Below are 15,111 nucleotides of genomic sequence, written 5' to 3'. Positions count from 1 at the left end.
TTTCTCGCTTCAAAAGGGCGTGAGGCCTCAGCCACTGGGGCCAGAGACGAAGTGGGCTTCAAAGGGGCTGCCAGAACAGGCCCCTCCAGCACCCACGGCAGCAGGAAAGGGTGGGCAGCGGGGAGGAGGGCCTCACCCTGGCCAGGAGGTCACCATCTCTTCCACCACCACCTGTCCCACCTGACGTCCTGCCCCGCCCCGCCCAGAGCCAGGGCAAATCCAGGCGGATGTGCCCTGAAGCCGACATAGGCCGCCAGGGCAGCCAGAGGAAGGCAGGACTGGGAACTGGGCAATGAAGGTGCCGTCGCACATCAGTAACTGACCGAGTTATGAGAGCACGCTCACCTTTCCTGACCCTCCCCTACAGGCTTACCTTTTTGTCTTCCTTAGTCTTTCTAACATTTCGATGGGGGCCGAAAATGTTCTGCATCCCGAGAGCCTTCCTGGCCCAGTCCCTTTTCTGGGTGCTGGGCGCGGGCTGCGCGGGGCTGCCCTCCAGCCGGTAGCGGTCAGCGGGAATCTTGCTCATGGGAGGGGGCAGCGTGCCACAGTTGATGCTGGACCAGCCGTCGGTGGAGTCCGTGTAAGACTCCTGGTCGCTGGTGTGCCCGCACTGCCACTCCTGCAGGACGTGGACCGGGAGCCATCGCTGGCCAAAGCCACCACCGGGGCCCGCAGCGCCCCTCTTGGAAGGAGGAACCGAGCAACGCAAGGATGCCGGGGGGGCTTCCACGTGAGGAGTGGGCCCCAGGTGCTTACCGAGGTCCCGGCACCTGTCGGCTTGCAGAGCGGCCTCAAACGGGGCCCCCTCGGGGTCGTGGCCGAAGGCCCCATTCCAGGGGCCGCCCCAGGGCTGGGAGCCCCGCCCGACCACACCCTCCCAGGCGCTGCCGCTGGGGCCGTGCCTGCTCGAGCTGGCGCCCAGGTCCAGCACAAGCACCCGGCTGCTTCTGTCCTCGTGGGTGAAGTTCCCGATGCCGCTGTCGCTGTTGCTGCTGGTGCTGGTGTTCTGGTGAGCGTCTGCGTCCCCGTCCGCAAAGGCCCGGGCCCGCACGCCCTCAATCAGTTCGCCCATGTCCCGGTACAGCACGGAGATGAACTGCAGGACTGGAAGCGAGGACGCAGGGAACTCCAGGCAGCCGTTGGTGTCAGGGTCGGCCGTGCACTCAAACCCGAAGCGCCGGGCGATGCCCTGGTGGATCTTGTGACTGAACAGGTCCGGGTCCACCATGAACACGTGGCAGGACGTCCGCAAAGCGCCCTCCTCCTCCTGCGCCAGGCTCCCGTCGTCAGCCGCCTGCATGGTCACCAGCCCGAAAAACCTCCTGTCGTCTGGGCACACGGCGCTGAACGCCAGCCTCTCGGCCGGGTATCGGGCCAGGACAGCGGCCTTGTCCGTGCAGAGCTGCACGCAGTCATGCATGATCTGCATGGTCACCAGCGAGTGGATCTTCTGCTCGGCCCGCAGGCGCCGCAGGCAGCCCCGGATGGCCTGCACGCTGTCCGACTCCAGGCTGCAGCTGGTGGACGGCAGCTCGATGGAGCCCAAGTAGCCCACGACCATGGCCACGTTCAAAATGCTCGCGTCCACCCCAAAGTCTTCGTGGGTCTCCAGCCCAACGCTGAAAACAGAATCATCGTTCACCACTCTCGGTATCTCCTCCTTAGCTAGCAGGCTGGTGTTTGGATTATTTACACCTTCATGGCCAAGGTCAAATCGCCCAGTGGCTGATTCTGAAAGGGATCTTTGTTTCAACTTCAAGGGCTCTGAACTGCTTGCTCGAAGACCAGGGTTTTCAAAGATCATGTTGAGAATCCCTCCGGACTGCATTTCCTCAACGACTCTCTCTGCTCTGTTTATACCTAATGCCTTAGAGTCGAGCTTGGGCTTCAGCCAGCCTTTTCCTTCATAAAATCCAACCTCTTCATCACTGGAGCAGGACTCCAGGTGGCCGATGCCCTCACCAATCACCATGTGCAGGACACCAGAACATTTCCCAATTAACTTCACCACGTCCTCATGGGATGCTGTCTTCACGTTGATCTCGTTGACAGCAAGTATCTGGTCGCCAGCACGGAGGCCCACAAAATCCGCAGGGCTGCCTCTCATGACACAGCTGAGCACACAGGGCGCCTGCCCGGAAAGCGCAAACCCGTACCCCGCCCTTCCTCTGGCCACCTCCACGCTCCGCATCCGGGGGGGCGCCGTCCCGAGCAGCGGCCGCTCCCCCAGGTCCCCCGCTCTGTACATCTCAAAGTGCTTCCGAGACCAGGAGCATAGCTCACTAGGCCGGCGGATCCGTGGTTCAGGGAATGCTGGAAGCTACCATGTTCTCCTTGAAATAATGCCCTAAGGAAGAAGAATGAAGAGCTCGTTGTTAAAGATCTCATATTTATACTGCTGACTGCTACTACCCAAACATAAAAAGATACCTCACAACAAAACCGTCACAGGAAGAGTCTCTCGTTGCCACACACATGTCAACGTGAAGGAGACACACTACCTCTGTGCAGCAAATCTTAAAGTCAGCCTAAGAAATCTTCCAAAGCAGAAGGCCTTTCCCAGGGCTGGTATCCTGCCCAACTCGGATCTCGCCAAGGCTCATCCCACCCCAGGTTTGAGGAACACAGGACTCCCGCAGAATCTGCTTCCTCCCTGTCTGGATGGAAAGAGGAGAGCCCTTGGACCCTAATCACTCAAGGGTGTGGTCCAAGGACCAGTGCCCAGCTCCCCGGAGCTCCCTGCCATGCACTGAGCCAGGGGCAGAGCCGAGGGTGGAAAGGCAGCTGCGTGGCCCCTAGTCCAGCCCCGTCTTTGATCACAAGCTCCCTCCACGCAAAGTTCTCCCCCAGGAAGTGTTGTCAGCTTGTTTTCCCTCATATCCACCACCCTCGCTCAAGTAATTTATTTTGAACAAAGCACCATGTGGAGAAAACACATTAGTCTGAAATATTGGGTTGGCCAAAAAAGTTCGTTTGGGTTTTCCCATGTTACAGAAAAACACAAAGGAACTTTTTGGCCAACCTGATACTATAGAGGCTGCCTGACAGCACAGAGGAAACAACCAAAAAGAGCAAAGGAATTTAAACTTAACTGTTCCAGGGGGATGACTTCACAATAGAAAGTACTGGTTGTCACTGAAAAAAGACCCATGTCGGGATCCCCAAGACCACCGCTGGGCTTCCAGCAGGAGGACACGCAGGGCTCACGTATACTCAAGGCTCTGATCCATCACAGCGAAGGGCTGTGAAGCAGAACCACAGAAGGGAGAGGGCCTGGGGGCGAGCTTCCAGAACCCCGTCCCGTGGAGTCACGCGGGCCGCGTTCCACCCCCAGCGACACGCTGTCCCCAGGGAAGCTCGTCAGAGACTCAGAACCGGGGCTCTCATTGGGGGCCCGCAGGCTCCGCAGGCCCCTCTGCCGGGCACATACCGAACTCCAGCCCCGGGGAGGGGGGAAGGGTGTCAGCACAGACACAGCAGGGGAGGCCCAGGGAGCCCCCCATCCCGACACCCCAGCTCCCGGACGCCAGCCCAGGGCCAGCCCCGCACGCGGGCCTCGCAGAGGGCGGCAGCCAGGCCCGCTGGGAGGACTCCTCTCCCCACAAATCCCTTCAGAGATCACTTTGAAAAGCAATACAGTGAGTGATTGTATTGTGAAGATCCAAAACATAAGAGAACATGTTTTTTAAAGAGTATATGTTTTTTAAATAATTGTTTTAAAGTTGTCAGGAGAAATTCTCACGTCTTGGGATAAAGTTTCCAGTAACAGAAGCGTAACTCAGAGTAACTGATGTATACACACCAAAAAGTGAAAGAACTGGACAAAATGGAAAGTATACTATTCGATGACTCAGGAGCAGCTGCAAGTGACAAAACACTGACATGCAGGACGCAAGCTTGAGTAGAATTATTTCATGACAATAAGAGTGAAAAGACAATTTATTTATAAACTACCATGTTATTCAATACCTAAGTGATGCTAAATTAATCATTTAAATATTAGGACTGGAATTTAACTATTTAATATTCATCATTAAAAATGTGTATATTAAAGTCTGCCATGAACTATGCTTTAGGGTCTTCTCATTGGATCTTCTAAAGGGGTGTGGGCTACACAACACCCCAGAGACGCCACGTCCAGATCCCTGGAACCTGTCACCTCACGTGGCCGAGGGGACCTTGCAGATGTGATGGAGTGAAGGGTCCCGAGATGGGAGGTCACCCTGGATTCGCCGGGGGCGGGGAGGTGGGGGCCATGATCACAGGGTCCTGGCAGAGGGAGATGGGAGGGCGGTGGGAGGGGAGAGTCAGAGAGCAGAGCAACGGGCCTGGAAGGGGGGGAAGGGGCCTCGCCGGGGGCCTCCAGGAGGAACCAGCCCTGCCCGCACCCGGCCTCCGCCCGCGACACTGATTCTGGACTCCTGGTCCCAGACTGTAAGGGCGTAAATCTGAGTTGTTTCAAGCCACTGAGTTTGTGGTCACTTGTTTCAGCAACCACTGGAGAACTCGCAAAAGGGGAATCGCCCTATTGGTGGGGGGAGAGGATGCAGTGCACGCATGACACATCCCACCTGAAAAATGCTCACAACAGCGTCTGGCTCCCAGCAGTGTAGGCTGTCACCGTGAACTCACTGGGACAGGGTTAGCGAGGCCCTCCTGGTTCTTCCAGGAACAGAAAACCCCTGGCTTTCTCTTCCAAACAGTAACAGATGTTGCCTGTATGAAAAAAATAATTTCCCAGTTTTATATGCAGAATTACTCCATGATTCATCCAACCACCATGGAGTCACAACACTGTGTGACACAATATTCAATGACAGTCTTGTAGGTGGTTTACCCAAACATTTCTATTAGACTCTTAATGTCATGCTCTTCTATCGATTAAAAATAGTTTCTAATTCATACTAGTAATATCTTGATACCTAATAATCACATTTTGTAATCCAACCTACAGGTTAATTTTTCCTTAAACTGTACCAGTTAATAGTAAAACTGGTGGAACAGACAGTGAAATTCAGAAGAAACCCCTGGGCGCTAGTTTCCAACCTCACCCAGCACGTCTGCCACCCGGGCTCCCGCTCTCGCTCCTGCGCTCAGAGGCCCCGGCTTCCGAGCTCTGAGCAGAGGCCAGCCCCGACCCACTGCGCACGGCCCAGGTGATCCACACGTGGGTGACAGCACTTGCAACACCCCGACTTGAGACCGTCTGCTACGGGCTGAGTGTTTGTGTCCCCAAGTTCACACGTGGAGATGCTAACCCAGTGGGAAGATCTGGAGGCGGGGCCTTGGCAGCGATCAGGTTGGATGAGGTCATGAGGGTGGAGCCCCCACGATGGGACTAGTGTCCCTGTGGCTCCAGAGGAGACCCGGGAGCCCCTGCGCTCTGCTCTCCACCATGTGAGGAACCAGGAAGTGGGCCTCACCAGACTCCGGATCTGCCAGCGCCTTGATTTCGGACTTCCAGCCCCAGAACTAGGAGAAATCAACACCTGTGGTTTAAGCCCCTCGGTGTAGGGAATTCTGTTACAGCAGCGGAGCGGACGAAGACATCAGCTAATTAGCCAGCCTCCTTGTTTCGCAGAAAAGGTAACCAGGTCGGAAAGGAGTGCTTCTTCCAAGGGCCACCTCCCGATGGCTCAGTCAGCTAGGACACCAGGGCCTCCCCTCTCTGCACACCCCGCTACCACCGTCAGCCACTCATCCTTCAAACCAACGAGATCTAGAAATAAACACCAGGTGCCTACCCCTTTCCACGGTTTAGATCTGGCAAAAATGAGTCCTGTCCTGATGAATTTCTCCACTCACAGGCACCGAGTGAATGCCTACCTGGGCCAGGCAGCGCCCCAGACCAAGAAGCTACAGAGAGGGTCCCAGCCCTGCCCAGCAGCCCGCCGTCCCCAGAGAGGGAGGGGCAAGAGGAGGCGAACAGCCATCACTCCGGAGCAGGGCGAGTGCCAGCCCCGGCCCTATGCTCGGGTGCCCAGGAGTCTGCGGCAGATGCGCCGGGAGAGCCATCCCAGGAGGGGGCGACTGGCACAGCCGCAGTTCGGCCTCCACCTCTGCCCGTGAGATGGGCGATCTGTGGGGACGGCGCTGCGGGTCTCATGGCTGTGCCGCAAAGGCGACAGATGTTCACGGGGCAACAGGACGAGCTGAGCACGGGGTCAAAAGACCAAAGCAACAAAGAACAACCACAACAGGGCGCGGAAACGAGCGGGAGGGAGAGAAGCTGAGGACCAGGAGGCAGAAAGCACCCAGCGCACGGAGGAGACGCGGGAAGTCCAGGAATAAGGGCAAGACAGCCCCGGAACGGCGGCCGTGGGGAAGCCGCACAGCCCACGGCGTGCGCCGCGCCGCTCTGGGGGCTTTACACTTACTAACTCGTGTGGGTGAAACGTCGCTATGATGTAGGTACGATTATTATTCTCATTTTGCAGAGGAGGAAACGGAGGCACAGAGAAGTGAAGTAACTTGTCTTCAGCTGCACAGCTAATCAGTGTCAGAGGTGGACTTGAACCCGGCTGTTCCGGGCTTCCTCTCTCCCCACGCAGAGGGGCTCAGAGAGGGAGCGGAGCGGTGGTGGGACGCGCCCAGCAGCAGACCCCTGCTCCTCAAACCCATCCCCAAAGCCACTGTGTCCCAGCAGCTACCTACAACCACCACCCCAGCAGTGCCCACAGCGCCAGCACCCGCCACACACCACCTCCCCCGACACCCCTCAGGGACACACACGCGCATGGAGGACCCAGCACACCCCCAGCAGACACACGCCAGGATGCACGCTGGTGGTCCCTGTGTTCCGGCCGCCTCATCCCCCCAGTCCATTCCAGCGCCCGTTCCCGACCCCTGCGAAGCCCTCCCGAGCCCACGGCCACTCCGCCTGCAGCAGTGCCCAAACCACCCGGGAGGACGCGCGGGTGGACTCCGTTCATCAGAGCCACTTCCGGGCCCCTTACTGCCACCAACAACCAACGCCCTCGCCAAGCTTTCATCCTGAAAGGGCCCCTTTTCCACTGCCTGCCACCTGACGCCCCCCACCGGCGTCGGGGAGACCCTTCACCTGTTCATCGGTGTCACCGGGCGCCCACTGTGTGTGAGACTGGGCCAGACACGGGGCTGCCTCAGGAGGGAACGGTCTCTTCCTGTGAAGACCTCTCCGCAGGGGACCAGGACCCGGAGGCTCCGACGGCAGCAGCTTCCCGAGGGCGTCTGCACAGCTGCTGCTCGGGCCACGCGGCCTGGTGAGCGGTTCCCAAGGGACCCTCCAGGGAGGCAGCCCAGCTGCTGCGCTCCGCGCATGGGGCAGCACTGTCAGCTCCGTTGTCCCTGTCCCCTCTCCCTGAGGACCCACTTCCTCTCTGAACTCAAAGCCCCCATGTGGGTGACCCCAAGGCCTGACCCCGGAACTCTCTCCTGAGCGCCAAACCCATTTCCTGAGCTCTCAGCCGCCCATCACCTCTCTCTGCGTGTCGACACCCAAACACACCTTTGTTGGAAGCACCCTTCTCCTCTTCCTCGGCCCCAACATCCGCCTAAGCCCACCCACCCTTCTAGGCTCCAGGCAGTGCCTCGGTCATCCCCACTTCCCCCTCCAGGCCGTCCCTCCCACCCCACCGCACCATCCCCCTGTCCCCAACACCTTCCACCCACCTGGACGGCCCACCCCCAGCCTTCTCCGTCCCCCCTCCTCCTCACTTCAGCAGCTGCTCTCGCGGTCACCCCTGTCCAGCCTGCTCCTCTCCAGCCACACGCTGCCCCCGTGCCCCGGAGCCCCCCGTCGCGCCAGCCCCCTCAGCCGTCCTGCTTCTCCCGCCCACCTCCGCTCCCTCCACCCCGCCCGCCAGGCATCAGCCCAGGGACTCTCCTGTCCCCCGACTCATGTCCTCTGCCCCCATCCGGGGACCCCCTCCCCCGCAGGAATGGCCTGGGCTTTCTTCACAGCACGTGCTGCGGGGCCGCCACGACATAGGGCGCCCGGGCCCCTGTCCAAAGCCACGTTCCCAGCCCCGGGGCTCTCAGCACTCCCGTCAACCCCGCAACTCTCCTCTGGTCACTCACGACCACCCAAACCCACCCGGCCTTCGCCTCCCTGCCCTTGGCTCGTGGTCTGTCCCCTCCTTTCCAGAGAAGACACCCCGCAGGCCCTCCTTCTGCAGTGCACACCCTCCCCCTACGTCAGGCCAGCTCCTCCCCCAGGCCCTCGACGCCATCCCCACCACCTCGGGGGGCTGACACCGCCCGCCTGGGTCTGAAAACACCCAAGCCTCTCTAGCCCTAAAAGGAGTAAAACCCCTCAGTTGACTCCTGAAAGCACTGAAAGCATTTCCTCTAAGATCAGGAACAAGACAAGGATGTCCACTCTCGCCACTTTTATTCAACATAGTTTTAGAAGTCCCAGACACAAAAGTCAGAGAAAAAAAAAGGAAATAAAAGGAATCCAAATCGGAAAGGAAGAAGTAAAACTGTCACTGTTTGCAGGTGATATGATACTATACACAGAAAATCCTAAAGACACCACCAGAAAACTACAAGAGTTCATCAATGAATTCAGTAAAGTTGCAGGATACAAAATTAATATATAGAAGCCTGTTGCATTTCTATACACAAACAATGAACTATCAGAAAGAGAAACTAAGGAAACATACTCCCATTTACCACTGCATCAAAAGGAATAAAAAACCTAGGAATAAACCTACCTAAGGAGGTAAAAGACCTGTACTCAGAAAACTATAAAACACCAATGAAAGAAACTGAAGACAATACAAACAGATAGAAAGATATACCATATTCATAGATTGGAAGAATTAATATTGTTAAAATGTCCATAATACACAAAGCAATATACAGATTCAAAGCAATCCTTAATAAAATGCCAAAGGTATTTTTCACAGAAATAAAACAATTTTAAATTTTGTATTGAAACACAAAGACCCGAAATAGACAAAATAATCTTGAGAAAGAAGAATAGAGCTGGAGGAATCCCACTCCCTGACTTCAGACTACACTACAAAACTACATTAATCAAAACAGTATGGTACTGTCACAAAAATAGACACATAGATCAATGGAACAGAATAGAAAGCCCAGAAATAAACCTACACACTTATGGTCAATTAATCTATGACAAAGGAGGCAAGAATATATTGGGTTGGCCAAAAAGTTCATTTGAATTTTTCCGTAAGATGTTATGGAAAAATCCAAACTAACTTTTTGGCCAACCCAATATGATGGAGAAAACACAATCTCTTCAATAAGTGGTGTTGGGAAAACTGGACAGCTACATGTAAAAGAATGAAATTAGAACATTCTCTAACACCACATAAAAAAATAAACTCAAAAAGGATTAAAGACCTAAATGTAAGACCAGAAACCATAAAACTCCTATATGAAAACACAGCAGAACACTCTTTGACATAAATCATAGCAATATTTTTTGGATCTGTCTCCTAAAGCAAAGGAAATAAAAGCAAAAATAAACAAATGGGACCTAATTAAACTTAAAGGCTTCTGCACAGCAAAGCAAACCATCAATAAAATGAAAAGATAACCTACTGAATGGGAGAAAATATCTGCAAATGATATGACCAATCAGGGGTTACAGCTCATACAACTCAACATAAAAAAATCTGATTAAAAAAATAAGCAGAAGACCTGAATAGACATTTTTCCAAAGAAGATGTGCAGGTGGCCAACAGGCACATGAAAAGATGTTCAATATTGCTAATCATCAGGGAAATGCAAATCAAAATCACAATGAGATATCACCTCACACCTGTCAGAACGGCTATTATAAAAGCAACTATACTCCAATAAAAAAAAATTTAATTCTAGAAAAAGAATGTCTTTCATAAAAAAGAACACAAATAACAAATGTTGGGGGCTTCCCTGGTGGCACAGTGGTTAAGAATCCGCCTGCCAATGCAGGGGACGTGGGTTCGATCCCTGGCTCAGGAAGATCCCACATGCCATGGAGCAACTAAGCACGTGCAGCACAACTACTGAGTCTGTGCTCTAGAGCCTGCAAGCCACAACTACTGAGCCTGCATGCCACAACTGCTGAAGCCCGCGTGCCTAGAGCCCGTGCTCTGCAACAAGAGAAGCCACGACAATGAGAAGCCCGCCACTGCAACGAAGAGTAGCCCCCGCTCACCGCAACTAGAAAAGCCCATGCACAGCAATGAAGACCCAACACACCAAAAATTTAAAAATTAAAAAAAAAACAAATGTTGGTGAAGATGTGGAGAAAAGGGAACCCTTGTACACTGTTGATGGGAATGTAAATTCGTGCAGTCACCATGGAAAACAGTATGGAGGTTGCTCAAAAAACTAAAAATAGAACTACCATATGATCCCTCAATCCCACTCCTGGGTATATACCCCCCAAAAAACAAAAACTCTAATTCAAAAAGATACATGCACCCCAATGTTCATAGCAGCATCATTTACAATTGCCAAGGTACGGAAGCAACCTAAGTGTCCATCAATAGATGAATAAATAAGGAAGATGTGGTATATACACACATTGGAATACTACTCAGCCATAAAAAAGAATGAAATTTTGCCATTTGCAACAACATGGATGGACTTGGAGGGTATTATGCTAAGTGAAATAAGTCAGACAGACAAAGACAAATACTTATCACTTACATGCAGAATATCATTTATATTACAATAAATATCACTTATATGTGGAATCTAAAAAATACAACAAACTAGTGAATATAACAAAAAAGAAACAGACTCACAGATACAGAGAACAAAATAGTGGTTACTAGTGAGGAGAGGGAACTGGGGATGGGCAATATAGGGGTAGGGGATTAAGAGGTACAAACTATTATGTATAAAATAAACTACAAGGATATACTGTACAACACAGGGAACACAGCCAATATTTTATAATAACTATAAATGGAGTGTAACGTTTAAAAATTGTGACTCACTATACTGTACCCCTGTAACATATAATATTATACACCAGTAACATATAATATTGTACATCAACTATAATTCAATTAAATAAATAAATAAATAAAATATCTGCCCTGCAAAAAACAAAATAAAGCAAAACAAAAAGATGCAGCCTCAAGCAAAGGTTATCACAAACAGGAAACAGCCATGGCAACAGAGTCTGAAAAAATCCACAATAACCCAGGGCTGGAGGACAGTCCAGGGCAGTTTCCACAGAAGGACCAGGAGATGGAGTACCACAGGAAAGCTAAGAGACCAAGAGGATGGATCCAGGGGCTATCGGGGGAAGGAAAGCAGTGGATAAATTCAGTGAAAAGCCTCTCTGTTCATCTGTCACTGCATCACCCACAGGGCAGCCAGAAAGGGTTTTCCCAAATGAGTAGGGTATATTTGGGGTTGGATGACTTAAATTGTAGCTTATGTGGAAAACACAAAATTCTCTTTGGAGAACTTTGGAGGCAGCTGAAATTGAAGCCAGATTTTAGCATTTGGTGGGATATTTGACCTCATTTGACTTTAAAAAAAAAAAGAAGTGGGAAAGGAGAGAAAGAAACTGGAAGAAATAGCAGAGGGATCCAATAGCAGCTTAAACAAAGGTAAGATTCCCCCCAGTCCCACCCCCCACAACTCAGGGGACACAGGCCACCGTGCTCAGGTCCCCAAAACAGAGAAAAGCACTGCAGGTTCATTGCCAAGTCTCAAGCCACAAGTTATGCCAAATCTCAAGGAATGGTTTGCAACCAGGCTGCTTCTGCGCAAGAAACTGGTTACCACAGTGCCAGTGGACACAGTGACGGGTGGATGGGTGGATGGATAGACAGATGGACAGATGGGGAATGGGGAGATGGATGGGAGAATGTAGGGATGGATGGATGGGGAGAATGGGGAGATGGATGGGGGATGGGAGGATGGATGGGGGATGGGAGGATGGATGGGGGATGGATGGATGGAAGGATGGACGGGGGATGGGTGAATAAATGGATGGATGGGTGGATGGGGTGATGGATGGATGGATGGGGATGGACGAGTGGGTGTGGGATGGGGATGAATGAATATATAGATGGATGGAGGGATGGACAGATGGGGACTGGGGGATGCATGAACGGTGGGTGGATGGACTGACTGAATTCATTCGTGGTGGTCAGTGTTTGCCCAATAACACCTCTCTGCCTTGTTGGTCCAAAAATTAATGGAACGCTTCCCAGAGCTACAGAAAGACAAGAACCCTTCGATTCAAAGGGCCCACCAAGTGCTAAGCAGAGGAAGTGAAGAAGTCCCACCAAACCTTCAGAGAGAAAGGTCTCACATGAAGGAAGAGAACCTGCCAGCAGGTGTCTGAGGACAGCAGAGCCCAGCCCTCAAGGTGCTACGGCTCCCACACACTTGCTGAATAGGCAACAGGCAGGTGGAGGCCAAGGCTGGATGTTCAGGTGCGGGTACACCGGCCATGCTCACCAGGCACTTACGTGAGTGAGCTGTACTAGTAACGTACCCCCGGCCAGATCTTCAGCCTGTGGCAGCTCTAAAAGGTGAGGGTAGTCAGAAACAGCAGCACGTCCAGTCCGGCCATTTGAGTGTGATGGTCACGCACACACAAGGGAGGCGCTGAGACAAGGCACTGCGAGTCCACAGCCACCCCTGCGCCAGCCGTCAGGAGGGACCGGACACCCCTCAACCAGAAGCAGAGTCCCCATCTGCCTGACTCGGGGGGTTCTTTTTATTCACCCATGACACAGCCTCCCACCCAGTGCAGGGTGGCCCCAGGAGGGCTGGGCCCTGGCCTCCATGCACACGGCAGCAGAGGCACAGACTGAATTCGACAACCAGACACACAGACAGGTGCGCTGCGGGCGGTCCTCCGGAACCACCCTCCACCGCCTGCTGGTCGGTGGCCGGAGTCCAGATACACCACGCCAGGAGCACGTGCCACACTCCCCCAAAAGGACTTCTTGGCCTCTGAAAAAAGAAGGGAGGGCTCTTTATAAGAGGACCTCTGGTCGGGCAGTGTCTTCTGCGTGCAGAATTTTACACCCCTCTCCTGAACACCAGAGGCACTAAAATAGCTCTACTGATAGCCGTCTGTCCATGTCCGCCCCACAAACATGTAGGGAGCCTTTGCTGTGCAGGCAGTGCTGTTCTGGGAAGAGGAACAGAGACAATGGGGCTCGTCTGGGGGGAGCCTGTCCTGGAGGGGCCGTCCTGGAGGGGCCCATCCTCCAGGGGCCTATCCTGGGTGGGGGGGCCATACTGGGGAGCCCGTCTTAGGGAGGTCCATCCTTGGGGGCCATCCTGGAGGAGCCCATCCTGGGGGGCCTTTCTGGGGGGCCATCCTAGGGGGACCTATCCTGGGGGGCCATCCTGGGGGGCCATCCTAGGGGACCTATCCTGGGGGGGCCATCCTAGGGGGACCTATCCTGGGGGGCCATCCTGGGGGGCCATCCTGGGGGAGCCAACGTGGGGAGCCCATCTTGGGGAAGCCCATCCTGGGGAGGCCCATCCTAGGGGAGCCCATCCTGAGGGAGCCCAACCTAGGGGGCCCATCCTGGGGGAGCCCATCTTGGGGGAGCCCATCCTGGGGGCAGCCCGTCCTGGGGAGTCCACACTGGGGCCCACCTTCTGCCTGTGCAAAATAGCTGAGACAGAGCACAGCAGACCATTCCAGTCAGGGCCCTTGGACTGCGGAGCTGAATGCTGGGGGCCCAGCCATATCACTCGTGTGACACTGGTCAGATGATGACCTTGCTCCTGTACAATGGAGACCACAGAGCACCTTTCCTGGGGGGCAGGCAGAAGCCAGGCTCACCCTAACTCTTCCACGGTCTGAGGAGTCACAGGGCCCGGAAGAGAACGTAGGATCCCAGGCAGTTCCCCGAGGGCTCGAGCCCCTCACCCCTACATCAGCCTCGCCTGCACCCTCCCCTTTGGAACGTCCCTCCCAGACCACCCACTAGCCCAGATGACACGTGGTGTGCATGTGCAGCTGTGCAGGTGCGGGTTCAGGTGTGCAGGTGCAGGTGTGCAGGTGTGCAGGGGGGTGCAGGTGCAGCGGGAGGTCTCCGTGCTCACATCCTGTGCCCGCTGGAGCGGGAAGAAGGCTCAGTGAGCACCTGCTGAGCCGATAACTGTCCGGGACATGGCCTCGCTGTCTCTAAGTGTTAGAATTTACTTTAGTCCACAATGTCTAAACTTTCTAAAAAGAATAGATATGACTTTTGTAAGGAGAAAAAAAAAGTTAACTGAAGAGGGCAATGGGTTTTTCTACACAGGCCACTGTCATCAGGAACACCTAATTCCCAGCTGTACAAAAATGAAGGTTGCCTTCTCTCCCCAGACCCACATCAATCCTGCCCCAGCGTGAGGACAAAACAGAGGAGACCTGTGCCCTGCGGCAGGCCCCCACCACTGCTGTGGGGTCTCAGGAGACTCTGCTGGAGCTGGGATGGGGATCAGCAAGGGGGTGAGACCTCAGCAAGACCCCCTGCCCTAGTCGCACGAAAGCACATCCAACTGCGAGTCCAGGGCAGAAGGTGAGGCTCGCCCCATCACCACAACCATCAACGGAGGTCTGGATCAGCGCCAGCTCAGAAGAGGGAAAGGGATCCGAGGGAGCCAGACATCAGAAAACGCGAAAATCTACTCTGGCACGATGCTTCCCTAAAATGAAGCTAGAATCCCACCCTCATTCCCTATTCCCAAAGCTCATCAGCCCTGAACCCCTGAGCCCAGCCCCACACCTCCAAGGACAGCTGGCAGCCGAACCGCCCATCAGGTGAGACACGCAGAGTTCCCAGGCACCCAAGTCCCTGCAAACATCCAACCCAAGAGAAACAGGGAGCCACGGTGGGCTGGGTCAGGCGGCCAGCAGCACGGGTCGCTCTCCACTCGGGTCACCTGCCTCTTCCAAGTACACGACCTATACCCTGAGGGATGGTCCTGAGGTTCACGTGCCAGAGTGGACTGACACATTTCTACTTAAGGAGGGAAACAACGGTCAGGAGTTTTCAGACCACAGGGCCAGGAACTTGTTGAGTATATGGTGTCATATGTTCACATGCAATGCATACAGAAAGCCCCCAAACTAAAATCCAATTAGCCTAACTGAATCTATGTGACACAGGAGAGGGGAGACATGGACCTGCC

The 15,111-nt window shown here is 54.1% G+C and overlaps 1 protein-coding gene across 6 annotated transcripts in view; it reads right to left on the bottom strand.

Annotated features, from left to right (window-relative positions):
* RGS12 (regulator of G protein signaling 12) overlaps window positions 1-15,111 on the bottom strand; it is a 119,455-nt gene that overhangs the window by 88,763 nt on the left and 15,581 nt on the right. For 5 of the 6 annotated variants that reach the window (XM_030876782.2, XM_060298913.1, XM_030876784.2 and 2 more), the window contains exons 2-3: window positions 4,575-4,719; window positions 374-2,350 (exon numbers count right to left, since the gene is read on the bottom strand). In XM_030876782.2, coding sequence (XP_030732642.2) covers window positions 374-2,251 — 1,878 coding nt within the window. In that variant the 5' untranslated portion in view covers window positions 2,252-2,350; window positions 4,575-4,719. Of the gene's footprint in view, window positions 1-373; window positions 2,351-3,095; window positions 3,224-4,574; window positions 4,720-15,111 lie in introns of those variants that run through there. The other variant, XM_060298912.1, reaches the window with a different exon arrangement.

This window comes from Globicephala melas, chromosome 5 (genome assembly GCF_963455315.2).
Source record: "Globicephala melas chromosome 5, mGloMel1.2, whole genome shotgun sequence".
Lineage (NCBI taxonomy): Eukaryota > Metazoa > Chordata > Mammalia > Artiodactyla > Delphinidae > Globicephala > Globicephala melas.
The sequence above is the reverse complement of the archived record's forward strand: the minus strand, read 5'-3'. Positions and strand labels throughout refer to the sequence as shown.